Below are 21535 nucleotides of genomic sequence, written 5' to 3'. Positions count from 1 at the left end.
TACAGTCTCTGATCTCAACAGCAAGGATACGTCCTACGATCTATAGATACGTCAGAACATTCTAGCTGAGAGAAAACAGATTTTGACATCTTCAGCCTGGCTTCATTTACGTGCTGTTAGTAGACACGATACACGCACGGTAGCTGTCTAGATTACTTACATTGAGTTATGGCTAAACATATAAAAATATATTACGAAAACCCTGGTAATCAACTAATTCAGCAAATTCCTATATAAACCCTGATCCAAAAATTTGTCATATTCATTGTTCTTTCCTTGTCATTGGCAACAAATGTGCACGCAATAACCTTCAAACTATCAAAGTCAAATCATATAGGGATATTAGGTATAGACACTATTATACACATTATTCTTCGTGTGCTAGGAGAATGCACATGTCCTGAAAACTCTCCAATGGAGCACTGTGACCAGTCTCCAAGTATTACGAATCAATGCTGCCATCTTGCGTACTGCATATGTAATTGCATTATAATATCTTACCTTAGGAATATCTTGGTCAGAGCTGCCCAACCCTGTTTCCAAAGATCCTGTAGATTTTCACACCTGCCCTAACAAAGCACACCCCTTTTAGAACTTAGAGATCTCGTTGAGCTGCTAATTTGTATAATTACGTGCGCCAAATTATGGATGGAATATACATCCACAGGACACTACAGCCTCAGGAACAGGGTTGGGCAGCCCTGATCTTGATGGACTGAGTTCTCTAGGCCAGGGATACTCTGGGCCATTAGTACTGCTGGTTTTCATTTCTCCCCTTCTAATCAAGGACAACTTTAAACCTGACACAGCAGGTAAATGTAATCTTTGTCCAATCAGTCACATTATAGAACTATGGACTATCAGGCAGAAGAGAAAACCAGCAGCACTACACCTTGAAGGCCAGATTTGAATCTCTGCTCTCTGCCGTGAAGATGCTCCCCAGTCAATGCTCTTTTGTGACACAAAGTGCATATTTTAATATTATTGTATATAGGAATCTTCAGTTATATGTGTACATTAGAGCTGCGAATAATGTCCTTGAAAATTTGGCTTGCAAAAACACCTGGTTTTATTAAGAACATAAAGATATTGCAATATGAAATCTACTTGCTTAGTCAAATGGCTTTCCCTGAAATGTGTTAACAGATAAGTATTTGTATTGTTAATATTACTGCATTGTGTCCTGATGCATGGTCATGGTTGTCTTCCTGATAATGCAGAAATACTGTAGTACCACGCACAAACTGACACTTGTCTGAAGAGTAAAATAAGTCAGCCTCACAAAAACTTGTATTTTTATTGTAACACTGATAAGAACACACTGAGGTAAGTTATACAATCATATTTTTTTAAGTGGCTGACATCCACTTCAAGCCCACTCTTCTTGTCCCACTGTGGTTCAAGCACGATCAGCTAGCTGGTCAGATTCCCAAACACAGGGAATTTATGGGAGCTTCTGTGCTCTCAAAAGCTGTCAGATTCACAGTTTAGTTGAGCTTTTCAAATGTTGTTCATTTCTTTTTCGATATTATTTTTAGAAAATACGTCCCAGTTGCCTTAAGTTGAGCAGTTCCTCATCTTTTTAACCAGTTTGTTTTACAGAAAAAAACAAACAAACAAAAAAGTCCCCTGAGGGCAGACATTCCGGGTCTTTTTGACCATGTTGGAAAAGCAGGTGTTCCTCTGGAGAATCCCCCCCTCCACCCTGACGTTGGATGTACCCCCACCTCTGCTGATGGAGGAAGACAGACGCCTTCACCTTGGCAAGTCTGTCTGAGGGGCTATTACAGGAGACTATAGAATACGTGTCCTGGCGGATGTTGGGGGGGGTCAGAGGATGGTCTCTCGGCACACGCTGATGAGGCTGTGAGGGCGGTCGGCGAGCGCGGGGCCGGGGGGGGTGGGGAGGACGGGGGGGCCAGGGGCCCGGCCCCGGGGCCTGCGCAGGGAGGCGGAGGGGGAGCTCAGGGCCCCGCAGCTCTGTAAGTGCAGGTCCTCCCAGGCGCGTTTCCTGGGGTTGCCTCCGGCGCGCTGCGACTGCGTCATCACCTGGGGAAAGAGGGAAAGTGCTGTCTTAGTCAAATTAGTCTAACAAGTTGACTAATTAAACTCATCATGGTCTCCTATGAAGACCTTGAATCATTCAATAAGGTGTTTTAGTGCTGAGCTAGAAAAAAAAGCCAGCATCCATGCCAGCCCTTCTAGGAACACCTTGCTTGAAGCATAGTTTTTGCAGGGTATTATTCTTTTCAACATATTTTAAATCTTTTTTTTTTTCCCTGTTTGGCGCCATCAATCGCCTTTTTGTGGCAACTGCATGTACTTGTATGAGTGTTCTGGTGCAAAACTGGTTGGTAGGTGCTGCACACTGGTGGTTGTTGAGGTTAGCTGCCCTCTCCATTGTAAAGCCCTTGGAGAGCATGAGACGAAAGGCATCGTACACAGTAAATACAAAGCATCTGTCTGTTCTCCCCCTGAGGCCATCTCCACTCTCACCTGGTCAATGATGTTGGCGCTGAAGATGGCCTCCTCCATGTGCCTCTCGTCCGACTTGATGACGAACTTGATGTTGTTGACCACCTGCTGGACCTCTGGAGGTAGACTGCAGCTGGAGTGCTCCAGGAATTTGGCCACCAGGATTTTGGTGTCTTTGTAGGTCTTGAGATCGGCCAGGGAGTGCGGGCGCTCGCTGGCGAGGGCGCGGTGAGGCTGGGGCTTGAGGCGGATGTCCACCTTTGGCTTCCTGCCCCCGAGGATGCTGGGCTTGGCGGAGGGAGGGAAGGACACCAGCACGGCCGTGTGCTCCGAACACGCGGCTGGAGCGCCCCACCCGGAACAAAGAAACAAATAAGCTTTTCTGAGCACACACACGCATACATTCACGCGCATACATGCTCACACAAACACACACACACACACACACACACATATACACACTTGCATGAGCTGGTGCAAGGTTAAAAAATAAATGCGTCTGAAAAACTGTGCTGGATGATGGAGTACATTTTTTAACTATATTGTTTTCATTGGTCTTTGGTTTTGTCAGAATTGTTGCAGGGTGTAAACATGGTCTAGTAAAAAACACATCTTCAGAAATTTTTACTTTGGATTTATCGTTCAGTTCCCTGGGTGAAGGTCACAAAGAAAACAATTATGCCAGAAATGCAGATTTTCTTCTCTCCCTGGCCACTGGCATGTTTTGAGGACGCTGGCCCAGGGATTAATTAAATTGGATCTGCAGTGTGATCTGATATTAGGCAGAGGAATTCTCCCTCAGTCGGGTTGGTTTCAGTGCTGAGTAATGGTGGCATCAAGGTCAGACTGGTCAGGCTGTTTGATGTTTGGTTCCACCCTTTGGAACTTCACCTGGCTCACCCTGAACACTAAGAACCAGAGCCACAAAACACGAGCCGACATACCCCGTTCAGAAAGCCTTGTTACTGGATGATCTCAGGTAGCGTCAGCCATCTCAGAACCTGAGTCACCCTGGCACCATTTAAATGCACTGGCCTTCATTCTCCATCAGTTTTTTTTTTTTTTGAGAAATTCTACTATTTTCTAGATGTTTGGCTTGATTGACTTTTAAAGAGATAGTTTACTCTAAGAATTGCAGCTATTCTTTTTTTTGAGAAATTCTGCTATTTTCTAGATGTTTGGCTTGATTGACTTTTAAAGAGATAGTTTACTCTAAGAATTGCAGCTATTCTTTTTTTGAGAAATTCTACTATTTTCTAGATGTTTGGCTTGATTGACTTTTAAAGAGATAGTTTACTCTAAGAATTGCTATTCTTTCATGTTCCGGAGCAAGACCTGTTAGTTTCCAGTATATCTCTGCAGCATATTATCGTACTAATCATTGTAATTGTGTTATCTGCATCATTATCGTGGCAGGCCAGTAAACATGTTCTTGTATCTCTCTGTTTCCCCTCATCATCCTTATTTTCCTTGTGTGACTGCTTAGCCACTTTAACGTGTTAGATATGAGGCCTTGTGAAGCCTTTTCGATGGACTAATGAAGTCTGAAAAAATATGCTGTGCAGAGTTGTCATTGTTGGGTCAATATATTTCTGGAGGCAAGAAAAAGGAAAATGAATAAATAACATTCAGAGGAGAACTCTGCCTTTAAGGAGTCAGGGAAGTTGTTTTTGTTTCACCCGAGCTGAGCTGATCAATTATTAAGAGTCGATCCGGGTTTGAATATTAAATGGTGGAACGCTAAGTAACTCTAGCGAGATGGTTGAATGCATTCACTAAGGCTGTTAATTAATCCAACTGTATAGTTACTGGTTCAGTTGGAGAAAATAAATACCAGAAACATCCTTGGCACCCCAGGACCAAGTTTACTTCTCCTTGTTGCAGGATGCCTGTTATGTCTCATGAGCTGTGTGGGTTTTGAGCGGTGATGAGCGTGTGTGAAAAACACACTGGGTGTTGTTTGGGTGTTTACAGGAAGGGAGTAAGAAGGGAGGGGTCATAATGCATGTGTGATAGCTGCAGACATTGTAGCTGCACGCACCGAGGCCAGAGAGTTACCTGGCTCTGGTGAGGTCTGTGGTGAGTCGTCAGCAGGTGGGTTATTAGCAGAGGTACAGCCACATGAGTCACCTGCAGGGGGCAGCAGAGGGGTGGATAAATAGACAGGGCATACATATTGTTTAGACACAAGTAAATATCTTTAAACATGTGAAACAGCATGAGCCAAAGTTGCTGGAATACTGATCAAACAACTTTTAGTCTCTTTGGCCATTACCAATAATTTAATCTCCTGATCTGAATATCTGAGTATCAACGGCAAATAATTTCATCTTATTTTACATATCATCATCAAAAACAATGGAAAAGCACTGTTCAGTGTTATAGCTTGCATTATATCGGTGCACAAAACAACCACATTCTAATTTAAATTTTATTTCATAGGAGAAGTAATAAAATTCATGGCAAACTGTAATGTATGATATGACCCCACCTGGATCATCTCTGAGACAATGGCCTGAAGCCAGTAAGCATTTGCTTTTGAACTTTGAGGGTTCAGCAACTACCAGAACTTTCTAAATCATGCTTGAGTAGAAAAAAGCCCTTGCTTTCATTAGTGAATACAATCAGTCAATTAATTAGTTTTTTATATCACCAGTTACAAACTTTTCATTTTGCACCACACAATATAGCCTGGTGACTAGAATAGTTTTCAGTTTACAGTCTAACAGAACAACATGAGCCAGGTAGGGTACATATTTGGATTGCAGGTGACAGAACGAAAGACTAAAAAGCAACTCTGAAGTCTTTTTTTAAACATCCAAACTGAAGTTATTGCTCCCCACAGGTTCAGCAAAGGTCATTCCTAATTTCCAGAGACCTTAAACTAAAAGCCTTTCTGCTGCTTTTAAGCTTGAAATTGAGAATCACATTGGAAAAACAGCATGTGATTGCAGGGTGTTATTTTTCTGGCTGACCGTGGGGCGGGTTTTGGGTTAAAGACTCGGTGAGAGCTGAAGGGAGGGATGGGGACTCACGTACTTCCAGAAAGGGAGGCACAGGAGACGGGGTCGCTGGTGGAGCGCACGATCCGGGCCAACTTACGGTACCTCCTGCCGGAGCGCGAGGCACGGGGCCGCTCGGAGGGGGAGGAGCCGGGCGGGGGCTGGGAGGCGGAGGAAGAGGAGGAGGAAGGGGACCAGACGCTGAAGCAGAGCTTGTGGCCGCGGGGCCGGGCGGGCGGGGAAGGGGAGGGGCCGGAAGCGGTCGGCGGAGAAGGGGAGGGGCCCGGAGCCGGGCCGGGCGGCTGCGGCTGCGGCGCGTAGGCCGAGGCGGAGGCGGGAGCGGAGGGAAGAGGAGGAGGCTGAGGAAGAACGAGCACCCTACTGGCTTTCTCCCAGCAGCGCCTGGGCGCGGTCCCCGCCGGCTCCTCCCTCTCCGGGGCGCCGACGTTCTCCGACGACCAGTCGGGGGACGGGTCCTGGGTGCGGGAGGACTCGCTGTGGCCGGCGTCCTCGTCGTCGTCGTGGTGGCGGCGGCGGGCGGGGCCGTGGTGGCGGAGCGAGCAGCGGGCGCTGTGCTCCAGGCTGGTGCAGCTGCCGTCGGTGGGGGCGGTGCGGGGCGTGCCGTAGGGAGAGAGGTCGGAGGCGGAGTGCAGGGAGCCCTGCACCTCCAGGGAGCACAGGTCCTCCGAGGAGCAGCTGTGGTCGGGGAGGTCCGCCACCTCCGACACCATGAGGGAGGCGCTGTCCACGGAAGCTGCGGGGGTCAGGGGCGAGCGACACGACAGAACAAAATAAAATGAATAAAATAAATGTTCAAAAACTCTCTAAATACCAGTAAATACCAGAAAATCAATATCTCCACCTATATTCAGAACAAAATTCTTTCAAATGGTCATACATTTTGCGTAGTAACATATAGTATCTCCTCAAAAATTCTTGGGGATCTGATAGGATGTTTTCACATTTTACTGCCATCTACAGTTTTAAAGTGTCTACGCAGAATCAAATGAATAAAAAAATGTTCAAAAGTACTCTAAATACCAGTACAATTCTTGAAGATTATGAAAGAAAAGTCCATATCCCCACCTATATTCAGAACAAAATTCAAACTTCTTTCAAATGATTGCACATTTTCAGTAGTAACATATCTCCTCGAAAATCCTCAGGGATCTGCCAGCATGTTTTCTTTTACTGCCATCTAAAGAGACAAAATTTTTCAAGATTCCGCGCAGGTCTGCGTATGACCTGCAGGCACTCAGGCCCCTGGGCAGGGGTCCTCAGCGTGGTCCTGCAGGGCGGTGTTGTCTGCTGTTTCTCACGTTACTCCATATTTAATTGGTTACTCGCGCTGGCCGCTTGCACGGTTCGCTCACCTAGACTGGTTTCTTGGGACCTGGCTTTCTTTGGGTCGCTGATTTTCGGGTGAAATTAAAAACCAGCACACGCTCGAAGATGGGAGTTGAGGGAACCGGTCTAATTATTACTCAGAGGTGGCCAACCCTGGTCCTGAGGCCCCAGTTATAAAACATTCACACGCGCAGATATGACGGTAAATCGCAAGTGCGCTGAAATTGTCAGAAAACCCGACGTTCTAGGTTTATAAATCAAAATCCGAGGTTTACAATCTCCACACTATATGTTTAAACTATTCCTTGTGCTGTGCAGTTGTATTGCAGGCACGAGATACTCATTTCCCAGATCTCTTAGGAGGTGTCATATTAGAAGAACATAAATTGTATGAATGGAACAGTGTAAATGCATCGGTTCCATTGTTAAATGCAACAGCAATATAAAACAGTAATAAAAAGGCAGCTACTGATACACAGGGTACCACTCACATTAATAATTGAACAAACCAACGAATATTGCATGACACCACAAGAGAAACACAATATGAAAGCTCAGCACAAAGCAAGAAATTGCAGAAGCATTATCAATGTGAATAAGTAATATGAAATTATTAGAGGTATGAAACAGTACATCACTGTAGACATGACTATAAAAACTGATGTGTAAAGTATTCAAGAGACCGTGGCTGTGTTAGTATCTTATTCATCATGCATACATAGAGTACGATTGGCAGCATTTTCAAATTCAGTATGAATCTCAGCCAAGTTCTATATGAGGCGCCCAAAGAACCACAGGATTCTGTGAATTTTTCTTTTCAACTTAAATTTAGTAACCAGTTCAGACCCAGGAAACAAAGTGATGTGAGTGAACTGTTTAAATGGATACGTATGAAAGCCAGCAGACCGTGTGCTTCTCCAGGTCCAGAATGGGCCAACCCTGCTTTGTCCCTTTTACTACACAATTCACCGTAGAGCACAGAAGAGTACGGACAGAAATAGACCACACACTTTCGCCCTGCAGGGGGTTCCATGCAGTGAATAGTTATTTGACCCAGGTCTGGGCTCTCTTACCCTGTGTGCTGAAGTCAGCTGTAGTGTTCCTCTCACACAGGCTGGACTCGGTAGCCTGCTGCTCCAAGCTGTTGACCTGCAGGGGGCGACAGAAACACACACACACACACACGCACACACACACACACATACCACATGCGCACATGCACGCACGCACATGCACACGCACACACACATACGCCACATGCGCACGCGCACACACACACACACACACACAAATGCACACACATGCATGTGCACACACATGTACACACACACACACATACACACACAAACACACACACACGCACACACACACACACACAAACGCACACACAGGCATGTGCACACACAAACACACACACACACACACACACACACGCATGTGCACACACAAAGACACACACACACACACACACACACACAAAGGGAGCAAGTTAATCTCTCTTTCTGCCACTCAAAAAAATGTTACGCTTTTTCCGTCCAGACAGCAGACATGCAGCCTCAGGATATACCTTGTGTCTGAGACCATAGGGTGGAGGTACTAATCTGCCATCAGTCTCAAAGCTCTGAATGAGAGCTGGAGGATTAAGGTTCTGCTGGAGAGAGCCCGATTCAGAGGCTTTCCATTACCCCCTCCAGCTGGAGCCTCACCAGCGTGCGTGTCAAGCTAAGCATCAGCCGTAACCCTCACACCGCCGAGCATCAGAACTCCTGTTCCCACTCTGACCTCCGAAAGGACCCTTCTCAGAAATAAAATCAAACTCGCCGAGAAAGCGTCTGGCTGCAAGCGCAAAGCGTTCACGAACCGGCCTCGCAAAAACCCGACCGGCCCGGTGAGCGTTTGGAGCGTTAAGTCCGCCCGACCTCTTCCGCAGCGTTCCGTTCTCAGAGCCTCGCATCGATCCAAGGAAACACTGCCAAGGCCTCGCAGGAGATACATTAAAAAGCCATAACAGAGGGGAGGGGTGGGGATCATCTTTCAGAGAAATACACTCTGGTGCCCTTCAAACGGCAATTTGTAATTCTTAAGACGAATTTGTTTTGGATGAATAAGCAAATGAGCAATAGCAGCAAAGCCATTAATTAAATCAATAAGAATAATCTCCGCTATCTCTCCACGCGCCGGTGCTCTTTGAGCGGCTGGGTGATGAGGCGCGGGGCGAGCGAAAGACCCCCCCCCCCCCCCCCCCACCCCCCCCCCCCCCAAAGGCGGCCGTTACTCTCGTCAGCTGATGGCCCGTCCATTTGCGGGCTGCAGCTGCCCGCGAGAGCCAATCGGGAAGCGCGTGCGGTATCGATCCGCTCCGGCACCGCGCCGTCCCACTTCAATCAGTCCCCTTGTCACGATTGCCCCCCCTCCCCCCCAAACCCCCCCAAACCCCCCCTCTCCACTGCAAGGCTTGTTTCCCATAAAGAGTTGATCGTATCATTTATTAATAATCCCCCCTTCTCTCTTTTGGCTCTTTCAAATGCGCATCGAGATGTAATCACATTGATTGCATTTATAATGCATTGTATTATTATCGCGTCGCATTGATTAAAGCCTCCTTCTCCAAAAAAACGAATTCCAGAATTTTCGTTAGCATTTTATGTGGATCAAGATCCTTAAGGCATCGTATCCGTCTTCCAAAAGCCTCTTTGCACTCCTCTGGAAACTCTGGCTCTAGGCTCCTGGAAATATACCTGTGACATCAACGCTGAGGCTAAGTATTTTAGAGCGAGGTCAAGAGAGGAAGGAGTGAACCGAAATGATGCAGTACTTCTCAGAAACAAGAACGAGACGAGAACACATCTGAGGAAGTCTTTAGACTTACAGAATCTAAGGGCCAAATTGGTGGATGCAACTGGACGACAGTTAAAAAAGACATGTGGTAGTGATGGTCTTTTGGGCATGAGGGAAAAAAACATTTTACATATTTATATTGCTAAGCAATTTATATATAATGGGAGTAATAACATGAAGAGAGTTTAACTATATGATTCTTTAATGTCCTGTTTCACAGCCAAAACTGTCACGTTTACTCATTAGGGTAACTTCTCACATTTCCTCTCAATTCAAACGCTTTCAATTCCAGGAGGGGGCTGCCCTTTTCAAATATTTCATTTATGTCTGAAATTAAAGATGTTCTCTCCAAGATTATGTGCCTGGGAGGATTAACGGGAGCAGGAGTGAATGGGATTTCACGTCGAGAGGCAAATGTCACCAGTGTTTGCTTTTATGTGAGGTGGCGTCCATTTACTGAGAGCTTTGGATTAGTCTCTCGCTCCACTAACCCACAACTAAAACAAAAAGATCAAACGTTTCCACACAGCTCCTGTCCCTCTCCTGTCGCTCTCCCTCTGTCTGTCTTTCCCCGCCTCTGTGTCTGTCTCGTGTCTGTATTTGACCTTTGGGTGGGAGACGTGTTTAGTGTAATTACTAATAAGGATGATGACATCATGTAAATGAGATAATAGGGGCGACATAGCTCAGGAGGTAAGAGCGGCTGTCTGGCAGTCGGAGGGTTGCCGGTTCGATCCCCGCCCTGGGCGTGTCAAGGTGTCCCTGAGCAAGACACCTAACCCCTAACAGCTCTGGTGAATGAGAGGCATCAATTGTAAAGCGCTTTGGATAAAAGCGCTATATAAGTGCAATCCATTTACCAGATCATTTACCTTATTTGTGGGTTGTATTCACTAGCACAACCATGAAGCAATGAGCAAAAACCCACAACAAATATAGCAATGGCAATCACACAATTCCATATTTGAGTGCTTTTAAAACGGTCCCTGAGAGACAGAAACGCTATCTTTGTTCTACCAGTGATTAAATGAAGCTGTGGACAGCTCAAAAATAGCACACCGAAAGAGAACATGGATTTTTACAGTTCCTGGACTCGCTGCCCATTCCAATAAATTCTCAACAGGTGAAAGCTCACTGCGGAAAACCCAAGGGTATATAAAATGAGACGACCATGTCAGGAGGGAGAGGGTCACCCTCATGCAAAGGGGATGGACGGCTCACCTGGCTGGCAGGAGTCTGTCCCACCACAGACTCATAAGGGGGTGGTAACTCAGATGGGTAGAGTGTCCCGGGACTGTTGATGGGCACCCCGTAGATGGCACTGAAGGGGGAGTGGGGGAAGTCTAGGTGTAGCCCCCTGAGGGAGAGACAGTCACTGTCAATAATGGGAGGGGCTGACCGTAAAGAGTAAGATAGGGATTTACATACGTCTTTATCGTGGTTCACTATTATATGGAACAAGGAACCAGTGCACCATTTTTATAAATTAAATGGTTTCAGGCAAAACACAAAAAACACACCACCACACACACACACACACACACACAACCACAGGCATGCACGCCCACTAGGGACACTTTTGTGTACACACACACACACATCCAAGCAAGCAAGCAAGCAAGCACAAAAACAAACTGACACACAAATACATACATACATACATACATACATATATGCAAACACACACACGCACATACATGCACACACACTCTCTCTCACACACACACACACTCTCTCACACACACATACACACACACACACACACACACATGCACAAGCACTCTTTTGTCTATCCCACTGAGGATATCTTAGGCAAAGTGGAATAGGCAGTAAAAGATGTAGGTACATGCTGCACGCCACAGAGTTTGACAGGGGCTACAGGGGATCTAAGAGCCAGCGAGGCAGAAGCACTGCTCTCCGCCCTGTGCTGTAGCTGCAGGTCAGCTGGGGTCAGGTCAGGGCCCTCCCAGAGGGTGTGTCCTAGGGGACATGACAAGGAACGACAGGACGGTGTTAGCGCACCTCTGCGTCTCCATCACTGGGGTGCAGGTGTATTCCGGCGGGTAGTAGGGCGGCGGGGGGATGGGCGGGATGAACTCGTCGAAGTCGAGGGTCTGGTGGAGGATGGTGCCGTGGGGGGTCATACAGTCAGCGTTCAGGGAGCGCGACCGGTGCGGCATAAACTGGAACACGAAGAAAGAGAGTGTGAGGAGAGACAACAGAAAGGGAGGAGAGGAGATGAGTCAAAGGATAGACAGAAGGTAGATGGAAAGAGAAAGGACAACAAAGAGGAGAAATACAGATGAAAAGAAAGAGAGGAGAGATAACTGTCAATATAACAAGAAAAGAAGAGTAAAGAGGAGATAAATTTTCTTTCTATTTTAGTCTCAAGGTCAAGTTATTTTTTTAATGCAACAGATAACTTAAGAGGTCTATTTGTGATCAGACTATTAATGTCATTCATGTATTAATGAAAAGTGAACTAAAAAAATAGAAATTTAACAAACAAGCATTCTTATCAATCATATGCACGTCTCCATTATCACTTCCCCAGTTTCCATGTCATAAGAATAGGTTACGATACAGGAAATATTGATATAACTGGAGTTGTGGTGAAAACACAATGCAGACACATTGCAGAAACATGAAATTTAAAAAAAATCACAGTGCTAAAAAAACATAGTAGGAGGAAGACAGACAACGGCAAACCCCATTTTCTCAGTCACATTTATTTTTGGGGGCTTGGACAAAGGAACGCTGTACCACTGTGAATCATCTGGGTCAAATTCTCGAAGGACGAGATTTGTTGTGTCTGAAATCTGCTACATGGATGGAAAGGGGAAGTAAGACTATTCATCACCAAACGTCATCAGAGAGAAAAAAATAAAGAGAAAGAAAGATAGAGAATGAGAGAGAGAGAGTGAAAAGAGAGAGAGAGAGCACAAGGACAGGGTCCATTCTTTTTTTTTCTTTCTCTTTTATCTTGCAGACTTAATTTTATTGAATTAAAGTGGGAGTTCTGGCAGAATTCATACATTTCTTTGTCCATCATCATTCACCTGACCTTTCACCTCTGATCTCATAGGGACAGAGAGACGTGTTTGATCTCTCCTAATTTTGGTTTCAAAAACAGTAGTGTGCCTGGAATTCTCTGCCTACCAACGAGCCAAACTACCAACTGGTCATAATTCAGCAACATGTACCTGTCCGATATAAAGGAAATTTAGTCCCATTGACACCTATTTTTCGTGTTCCAGGTTTCACTAGTTTACTTCAATTTTGTCGAATGCGTTTTGTGTCTATATTCTTACACACAGTCAAGCCACACCCCAGACAGATGGCGCTTCAATAATTAAGAGACGACAACAAAGTCAGGGGTGGATTTAATGTCAAATTAAACTTTACGAAAAATTGTTAAAGTTGATTACCCCCCAGAAGAAAAAGAATAGCACTTTATTTCCCGATCATAAAGTAAATAGAGACCAAATATAAAATAAAATTTAAAAAAAACAAACCAGGTGCAAAAGCGAATAAAAAGCGCTGCCCTTCAGCCTCCGGCGCGCTCTTCGCCGCCGTCTCTGCGCGGCGACCGTGCGGCGGGAATCGCTAGCGATTACGCGCACCGGCGCCCCGCGCCCTGAGCTGAGACTAATCCCCTCCCGCTCGCGGCCGGCTGCAGCGGGACCCATCCGCGCTAATATCGTCCCCGTCCAATCAATCACCGGCCCGTTCGAGGGGCGAGATACAATTTGCGGCGAGGGCCGTAAAAAAAAAAAAACCTCTAAAGCGCGCTCGAACGCGGCGTTACGGGTTAGCCCGCCCCCCGCTCCGCCAGGGCCTCTCATTACCGTCCAGTCAAAAGTCAGAGGCGTTTAAAAAAAAAAAAAAAAAAAGGCCTCGCTGTTTACTGGCGCTGAGCGCCGGTTTTTGTTTTTATGGTGATTGCGCTGAGCCTAATGAAGCTCGGAGTCCGGGTCAGGCTCGGCGGCGCGAAGCGCGGCGGAAGGGAAGGGCGCGGAGAGCGGGCGGCGCTACCAGCGCCCCGGCACTTTCGTAAAGCGTTCTCTCTTCAGCGGTTCCGGCACGGAGATCATCTCCCTCTCGGCGGCGCGGAAGGGCTCATTTTAAAGATACGCCTCTCCACAAACAGGGAAGGGAGGAAAAACTCCTTGCATTATTTATTCTCCCCGTCTATTTCCCAGCCCCTCAGTTCGCTTCGAGTCGAGAGCAAGGGAACCTTCTGTACCCAAGTTGAAAGTATCAGTGAGACCTTTGAGAAAATACAACCTTTGTAGCTGCCGGCTGTCATTCAAACTATTGTAACCGCGGATACATTTATCAGCAAATTACAATGAATCTTTCATACAAGGTGAATCTGTGCCACCTTTCTGGGGTTTTCTTTTTAATCTTTTGAAGTGCTTTTAGACGAGCTCTTTGAAGTGCGATATATAAAAGAATATAATAAAATAAAAATAATAAAAGTGCTACTATTCATCATTTTCACCATCGCCATCATGGTCATTGTAGTCGGCGTCCTCACCATCGCCGTCGTCAGGTAAGTCACAGCCGTGCCGTTTGGTAATGAACAAGCTCGCAGCTGCCACAGGTCGCCTGCGAGCGCTCTCGGTGCACAAGGGCCCTCGGAGAGACGCTCGCGCTCACTCACCATCTGCAGGATGTCGGCAGACACCATCTGCATGCAGCACATGGCGGTGGCCAGGGCGCACACGATGGTGGAGATGACGTTCAGGGCGCAGACGCTGAACAGCAGCTCCTGCAAGACAGAAGGACAAGGGGGTGGGGGGGGGTGCGAGGGAGAGAGAGGAAGAAAACGAGATGGTGAAAAGGGAGGGAGAGAGGAAGAATGAGAAAGGGTGAAAGTCAAGGAGAGAGAAAGGAGAGAGGGAGAATGGGGAAAGAGAAAGAAGGAGAGAGGGTGAAAGTGAGCGAGCGAGAAAGAAGGAGAGTATAAAAGTGAGGGAGAGAGAAAGGAGAGAGGGTGAGTGTGAGGGAGAGAGGAAGAATAAGATGGTGAAAGGAGGGGAGGGAGGGAGGAAGAATTAGAAAGGGTAAAAGTCAAGGAGAGAAAAAGAAGGAGAGAGGGAGAGTGAGGGAGAGAGAAAGAAGGAGAGAGGGAGAGCGAGGGAGAGAGAAAGAAGGAGAGTGTGTGAATGTAAGGGAGAGAATTTGAGAATGTATGAGGAAGAGTGAGGAAATACAGTGGGGGGGAGAAGAGAGAAAAGGGGATGGGAAAGGGGGAGCATGGTGACAGAAAGAATGAGAGAAGGGAAGGAGGATAAGAGGGATGATGGGAAAGAGGACAGGAAGACTTTTTTAGCTTTTTCTTTAAATGACAGAAATTAATTTATAGTCCCCTTTCTGAAGATGGGAAAAGGGAGGATAGAGAAGAAGAAGATATAGAGACAGTCAGTGTGCAGAGATGCCCATACACAGACCAGAGAGTAACTCAGTAGCAGATCTCCCCCACCCCTCCTGCATCAGAGGCACACTGAACCCTGGCTTCCTCCAAATGTGGGAGGGAAACAATATTAAATCCCCTTGCAGAACAGCCAGCCTGGTGTTTCCAGTAATAAAAGTGGGTTAGAGCCAGCAGAGACCTACCTCGCTGCATGGTAATAACAATCGGCTGGTCCCCACACGACTCCACAACCACGAGTCAAATCTTTGCAAGAGGGAAAAAGCTAGTCAGTCTGATCAAACCACTTCTGTTTTGAGTTGCCTGAGGTACTTTTGTTGCTTCGGTTGCACGTATTCTTCTTCTGACACAAGGTATGTTGACATTTGGGGAAACTGTGTTTGTTCTGTGGTTATATCAGCTGTTACGCCCATTGATGATTGACGTGCGCTGACTATGTCTAGCATGATGTTGACTGGCTGCATGTTCAAATGCTAGCCTCTTCTGTAGCAGGGCTAATGTCAGTGGAGGGCAGCACATACCCCACACAGAGCAACAGCAAGCCGGAATGTGCCATCAGATCAACGTATGAAGCCCCGAAACACTGAGAAGCCCCAAATTATGCCCTTCTGGGATGGGATCGTTAAAAATAAAGACATCCATCCCAAATGCAATTTGTGCTGAGCACTAATGACTCATTTCAGTGACACCCCCCCCCCCCCACCAGTAATCTCTTGATTTTGGCACATTTTGACATTTTGAATGAAAGGGAAATTTTATAGTCACATTAGTCCTAGCACTTAACACTGAAAACATTTAGTTAAAGCTATTGCTGCTGAAGGACCTGCTTTAGCAAAAAAGTAAGTCCCCCCCGAGCTTCAGTAACTGTTAAAACCTTTTAACAATTACTGAAGCTCAGGAGCACTTATTTTTTTCCCATGAGGAAATAAATGTCTGATGCTTTTTCATTGACTAGAATATGGAAAATCAACTTCTTGTGCTAGCACATAATCTTTAATGTACACTATGACTTATCTGATGATCGAATATCCATGTAATTCAAAATGTGCCAAAAACAAAACAAGTAGCACGGGGGTACCACTTACTTTCATGGCAGTATAGCAGACTATACAACCTGGCAAAGTCTGATAAGAAGATTCTTATCCCTTGAACCTAGAGACACACACACCTGTGTATCCTTGAACAGAACAGCGAAAAGGAGGTGCACGAGAAGCTTAGAATGAGCAAACAGGAGGACTTGGGTGTGCGGATGCACCTGTTCCACCACTTCCCTGCATCAGGGTGGGGAGGGCTGAGTTCTGCAGCCTTGAGCGAAAGAACATCGCAACAGGAGAAAAAAAAATCAATTCCGATTTGTCCGAGGAGTCATATTCCACGCTGACTGCTCAACAAAAAGATTCATAAAATGTTCTCAGTACAGTCAAAAATAGACAGGCTACAATGAAGACGTACAACAATTGTTGCATTTTGGACTTCTACAATAACAAATGCCTCTACTCTTGATTGCATTCAATTACCGAGCTATTCTTTCCTATTCCAGCAGACTTCAAGGTGAAATAATGAGCTCCTCAGCCATGAAATTATCTCCCTCTCGGCTCCGAGGCTCCTCGAACAAGTCAAACTTTGCGCTGGGTTTGATGTGCGTGCGTACCCGGAATAACAAACCGGGGGGAGAGCAGCGGGAGCAGACCGGAGCAGAAGGGGCGAGAAGAGAACCGAAACTGACGTTCAGAGGCGGAAGCGATTCAGATCCAGCCTCCCGTCTAATGTCTTGTTTTGAAATATTAAAAACCGCGAGGGCAAGGCGCCTGGAAGAACGGATGTGAAATATACATGCGCTGTCTGTTTACATCTGTAGCTGAGGTAAAGGCGCCGAATACCGCCGCGTCTCTGGCCCCGAAGAGGCGAAAGGTGTTAGGGAGATCACGCCAGAGGCCTCTCTTGCGCGTAAGACATTCGACAGCCCTCTCCCTCCGGACAAGCTGAAGTCTAACAGACTCCCAATGCGGTAAGTTACTGAGACAAGCAAGAACCTTGAACCAACCCAAACTTTTAAGAGTTGCTTTAAGGAGAATTCCAGTTTGAAGACAAAAATGGAATGAACACACATTCCAGACTATGGCATGAATTCTGGTCTAAGACAGACCTTTTTTTATTTTGTGAAGTGTCACATGCAGAGCTAATTCCCTCTCTGCTATTACCTTTGCATTGGTCTAATGCCTTCTGCTTCTGTCAATCAGTCAACCTTTATTTTGTCTAGTACCCCATACAGTTTTCCGCACGTCGCTTATATATATATTTTTTTTTTTATTCCAGGGGGAACAGAGAAATAGGATAAAACCCAACTGAGCCAATTTATGGAAAAACTGGAAAATAATGCATGACCCCTTAAAGAGCAATCAAGTCAAAGTAGAAAGATGAGGGATGCAGAAAAGAATAGTAAGGACAATAAGGGTGACGGGGGGACTTCGGTCCTGTGATGGGCAGTGTTGTTTGTAGGGATTATGCATCTCGCTTGTAATCCACAAAACCCCCTAGAGACCTTCACCTTCATCCTGTGTACTGAATAATTCCTCACTGTGGCCCTGCACCACCTTGTACATAGATAGGTGCATAAAATATTCCACATCAATGGGCAGCTGAATAATTAATGTAAAACAGCCACTGCAAAACAGACACCCAGGTTAAGAATAAATAATTCTTTCAGAAAATTGTTTTATCGCAAAAGATTTTCAGAAGGTACGTGTGGTGCCTTGTAAAAACAACACTGAGGAGGTGCTCAGAGACAATTATTCTGAAATGTTCCTTAACATCGCTTCATAACAATTTAAAATATTTACTATATGTAACTATATATTTTATGTGTAGTTATAATGTATAAACAATGTATAAACAATCACAAATTCTGAAAGCCTCTGTTTCCCCCTAAATCCAGGAAGACGGACTGGGTGTGTTTTTCTGGAGATTCTGGAGTTCCATGAATGCTTTCCACCCACATCTTTGCTAATGTCAGGCGCATTATGAAGAACGGAACTGGAATTCAAATATGAGGCCTGTATTATCAAAGGACGAAAAGAACACCCACAAAGGCTACAGTGCACAGTCTAATGTCACATTTTTCCAAAGCAATTACGTAAGAGAGTTTGTTACATCCTCAACTTTAGCCAATGTGTTTGAATGAGCTAGAGACCCTTGTAACGACAGTAGGGCCTACTTCCCGGCAACTCATTAGCCCTAGCTAATAACAGCAATTGCTTTGACTAAAGTGTTATTGTTAGGATTTGTGTAAGATACAGCATTCAAATATTGGGACTTGGCTGATGGTATTGACTATCCCTGTTTGCCTTGTAACACAGATAATCACATATTTCAGAATTATGGTTGTAGGCGAGATATTTGTCAATGCCATATATAATTTGTTTACAGTGCAGGCATATGGCAACTTCTGCTTTATTGTAAGCAATAGGTCTTGATTTTTAGTTTGTTGACACTAAAATGAATGCTGTGGCTGTACTGTCTTTCTATGCTTTGTGCATTGAATAATATGTCTAATAAATTAAAATATTTCCAGATAAATAAATGGAAATCTTGTGCAAAATCTTTTTGGTAGGATGGGATGGCATTCATCTACTTTAGATACTGTGGGAAAAGAAAAAAAAACTCAACAAAGTTTAAGCTTATCTCAACAACAGACACACATGTCTGTGAATTTGTTGGTTATTTACTGCAAGCCAACCACTGTTTTTGAAGCCTTGTTACATGCAGTTACTTGCAAATAGCTATTGTAGCAGTACAAATGGCAAACTATGTATGTTCATAATTGCTTCAACAAGATTTCCCACTTAAAATTGTGTTCATTCTTTGCACAACCCCCTCCAGTGACAATATAGAGTACGTCCATTACCCATGAACCCTGTGTGTTGACATTACCTTTATGAGATCTTTATGAAATGAACAAATTACAAAGACAAGTTAGGAACAGCCTCCTCAGTAATAGAATGGGCATAACATCCAAACCTTGGCTTGAGATAAGAAGAATATTTATAGTGTAATGTTGTAATATGGATCTTATTAATGTAATGGATGTATGTTGATATAGCTGCACTGCAGATGTGAGAGGATTTTAAATTGTTGTGTATATGGATATTTACATATTTACACAGTAAATCACACAAGGGTTATAAGTGATTAAATACATGTTAGGTGGCTGAGTGCTTAGCTTCCCAGAATAGCCTAGCCCACAATAGGTCTGAGGTCTGGGAGGAACACAGCCAAGGTCTGGAGATCCCAGTTCAGGTGTTTCATAATGAATGGAATCATCTTTCACAAACTATTATCTAAATGGAGTAGGAAACTGATAGTTAGGGTTTGATGAGCAAATAAAACATCAACATTTTAAAAATGCCTTCGGGTTCCTATAAAGCATAACATTCAGTTCCACACAAAAGTAAAATGGTTGTAACAAAAAAAAAAGTAATGCAAAGACTGTTTCTTTCTAGAAAAGGAGGACCAAATATTTTGATTTTGTTTGAGGTCTTTCTGTAAAGGTTTACTTCAGAGGTGAATGCTGAGGGATTCAGATACATATATAGGTTATTTCAAAGAAGGAGGAGGAGAATTGGTTTAGGGAACAGAGGAACTCAAAGGAAGAGAGTTTGATACATCTATTGTGCGGAAAACCAATGCCTATAATATTTTTTCTCAAAGGGTGAGGGCTATCCTTCTGGGAAAAGAAAAAAGGAAAGCAAAACATCACCAGTGAGGAGTGACCCACTGAGATTCATATCACGCAGTCAGACAAAAAAAATGATCAAAATTTCTCCTGAAGGGTGTCATGGGCCTAGGAGTGAAATGTTTTGTGTAGGATCGCACATTCTCAAATTTCAGCAGTGTACTATGCTAGCAAGACTCATTTTTACTTTCTGCTTCATTGATTTGTTTCCTTTCAACATGGATTCATGCCTGCACACTTTCCTTCAAAATGCCAATACAGATTACTTCACACAGTAGGCCTAGTATTTGCACCCCCATGAGCCTGATTCATTAGAATATAGGGCTGGTTACATTACATTACTTTCCTTTAGCTGAGGCTGTTATCCAGAGCAAATTATTGAGTAGGCGAACATAAGTGCTTTCACCTAATTTATACAAGTGGTTCTAACAACATTCCCAGACCAGAAAGTATATATGAGTATACATGCAACTATGCTACCATGCTAACCAAGAACCAATACCAAAAAAAATCTAATTAAAATAAATCCTGAATACATGCAGATTGCAGGTCTGCTACAGCCCTACCTGAACCATCATCTCAGTACCTTATTGAATATTCATTCTGGAGTACATATAGGCTTCCAGGTCAATAGAGATTACCCCTCTTTCTCACCTAGCTTCCAGAACAAGGGTAGGAGGTGCAGTGACAAAGCACACTCTGCTAGTTTGGAAGTGCCATTCAAGTTATCACTCGAACGCCAAGAACACTGTAACACAGCATTGTAAAAGCTCATCAGCAGCATGCATAGCAGCCACGCTGCAAAGCTGAGTGTAACCTGCAATATCTGTCAGTGAAGCCTACCCAAAGTAGCCTAACACCAGAGGCAAGTGTGGCAGAAACCCAGTGTAAACCAGCTGTGGCACAGCTCAACAGTACTCAGAACAGAACATTTTTAAGCTGGCTTCCTGACACAGCAAAGTGCTTATGTGCATAAATTTGCTCTAAAATGTCGTCTACATACGACCCGCGGTCAATTTTTTATATCACTGCAGATGTGTCCCTTCTGCACACTGCACGGCCAGCTTGTCAGACCAAAACACTGTCACGTACACTGGCTGTATTTTGAAAACTAGGGCTGGGCTCTTTTTTCTTCACAAACACAGTTTAGAAAAGTCTGCAGATACTAAAACTAACTCAACAAACTGAGTTTGTGAAGAAATAATGGAATGCTTCCATTTACTTGCAAGTCAAATTTAAGGACTAACATTGATTGAGTTCCTTTGAAGGTGCTATTTTGACAAAATTTGTTTCTATGCAGTGGTGTATTGTTATAGTTCTGTGTATTGTATATCAACTGCACATATAGTACATACACCTTTAAAAAAATCAGTCATTTATATTTTATTGTGTTTTTATATATTTAAGCATTCAATAATTAGATATTATGTACGTAACACCATAGCTGCACGAAAAGTGTCCTTGACATTAGTTCAACGATATATCATGCTATAAGCAGCATCTTTAGACATAACCGAAACACAAAGAGAAGAATTCAAAGTAATAGGTCTGGGAGGTTTATAAGTAATATCCCACAAAAAAGCCAATCTTCCCTGTTTAACGGACTCATGAACTATCTTTTTCATTTAAATTCAGTCCTAATCCCCACCCCCGCCCACCTTTTTATCTCCATTTTTCAATCAACTCATTAAACATCTGTGACAC

The 21535-nt window shown here is 44.6% G+C and overlaps 1 protein-coding gene across 2 annotated transcripts in view; it reads right to left on the bottom strand.

The window, feature by feature from the left end:
- Positions 1–1268: 1268 nt before the first annotated feature.
- Positions 1269–21535, bottom strand: part of LOC118228418 (protein FAM189A1-like) — a 127160-nt gene continuing 106893 nt past the window's right edge. Inside the window, exons 5-12 of one of the 2 annotated variants that reach the window (XM_035419940.1) lie at positions 14329–14436; positions 11685–11845; positions 10884–11019; positions 7898–7973; positions 5515–6231; positions 4534–4605; positions 2497–2816; positions 1269–2049 (exon numbers count right to left, since the gene is read on the bottom strand). In XM_035419940.1, coding sequence (XP_035275831.1) covers positions 1831–2049; positions 2497–2816; positions 4534–4605; positions 5515–6231; positions 7898–7973; positions 10884–11019; positions 11685–11845; positions 14329–14436 — 1809 coding nt within the window. In that variant the 3' untranslated portion in view covers positions 1269–1830. The remainder of the gene's footprint in view (positions 2050–2496; positions 2817–4533; positions 4606–5514; positions 6232–7897; positions 7974–10883; positions 11020–11684; positions 11846–14328; positions 14437–21535) is intronic. The other variant, XM_035419941.1, reaches the window with a different exon arrangement.

This window comes from Anguilla anguilla, chromosome 5, assembly GCF_013347855.1.
Source record: "Anguilla anguilla isolate fAngAng1 chromosome 5, fAngAng1.pri, whole genome shotgun sequence".
Classification (NCBI taxonomy): Eukaryota; Metazoa; Chordata; class Actinopteri; order Anguilliformes; family Anguillidae; genus Anguilla; species Anguilla anguilla.
This window is presented reverse-complemented; position numbering and strand designations above follow the sequence as displayed.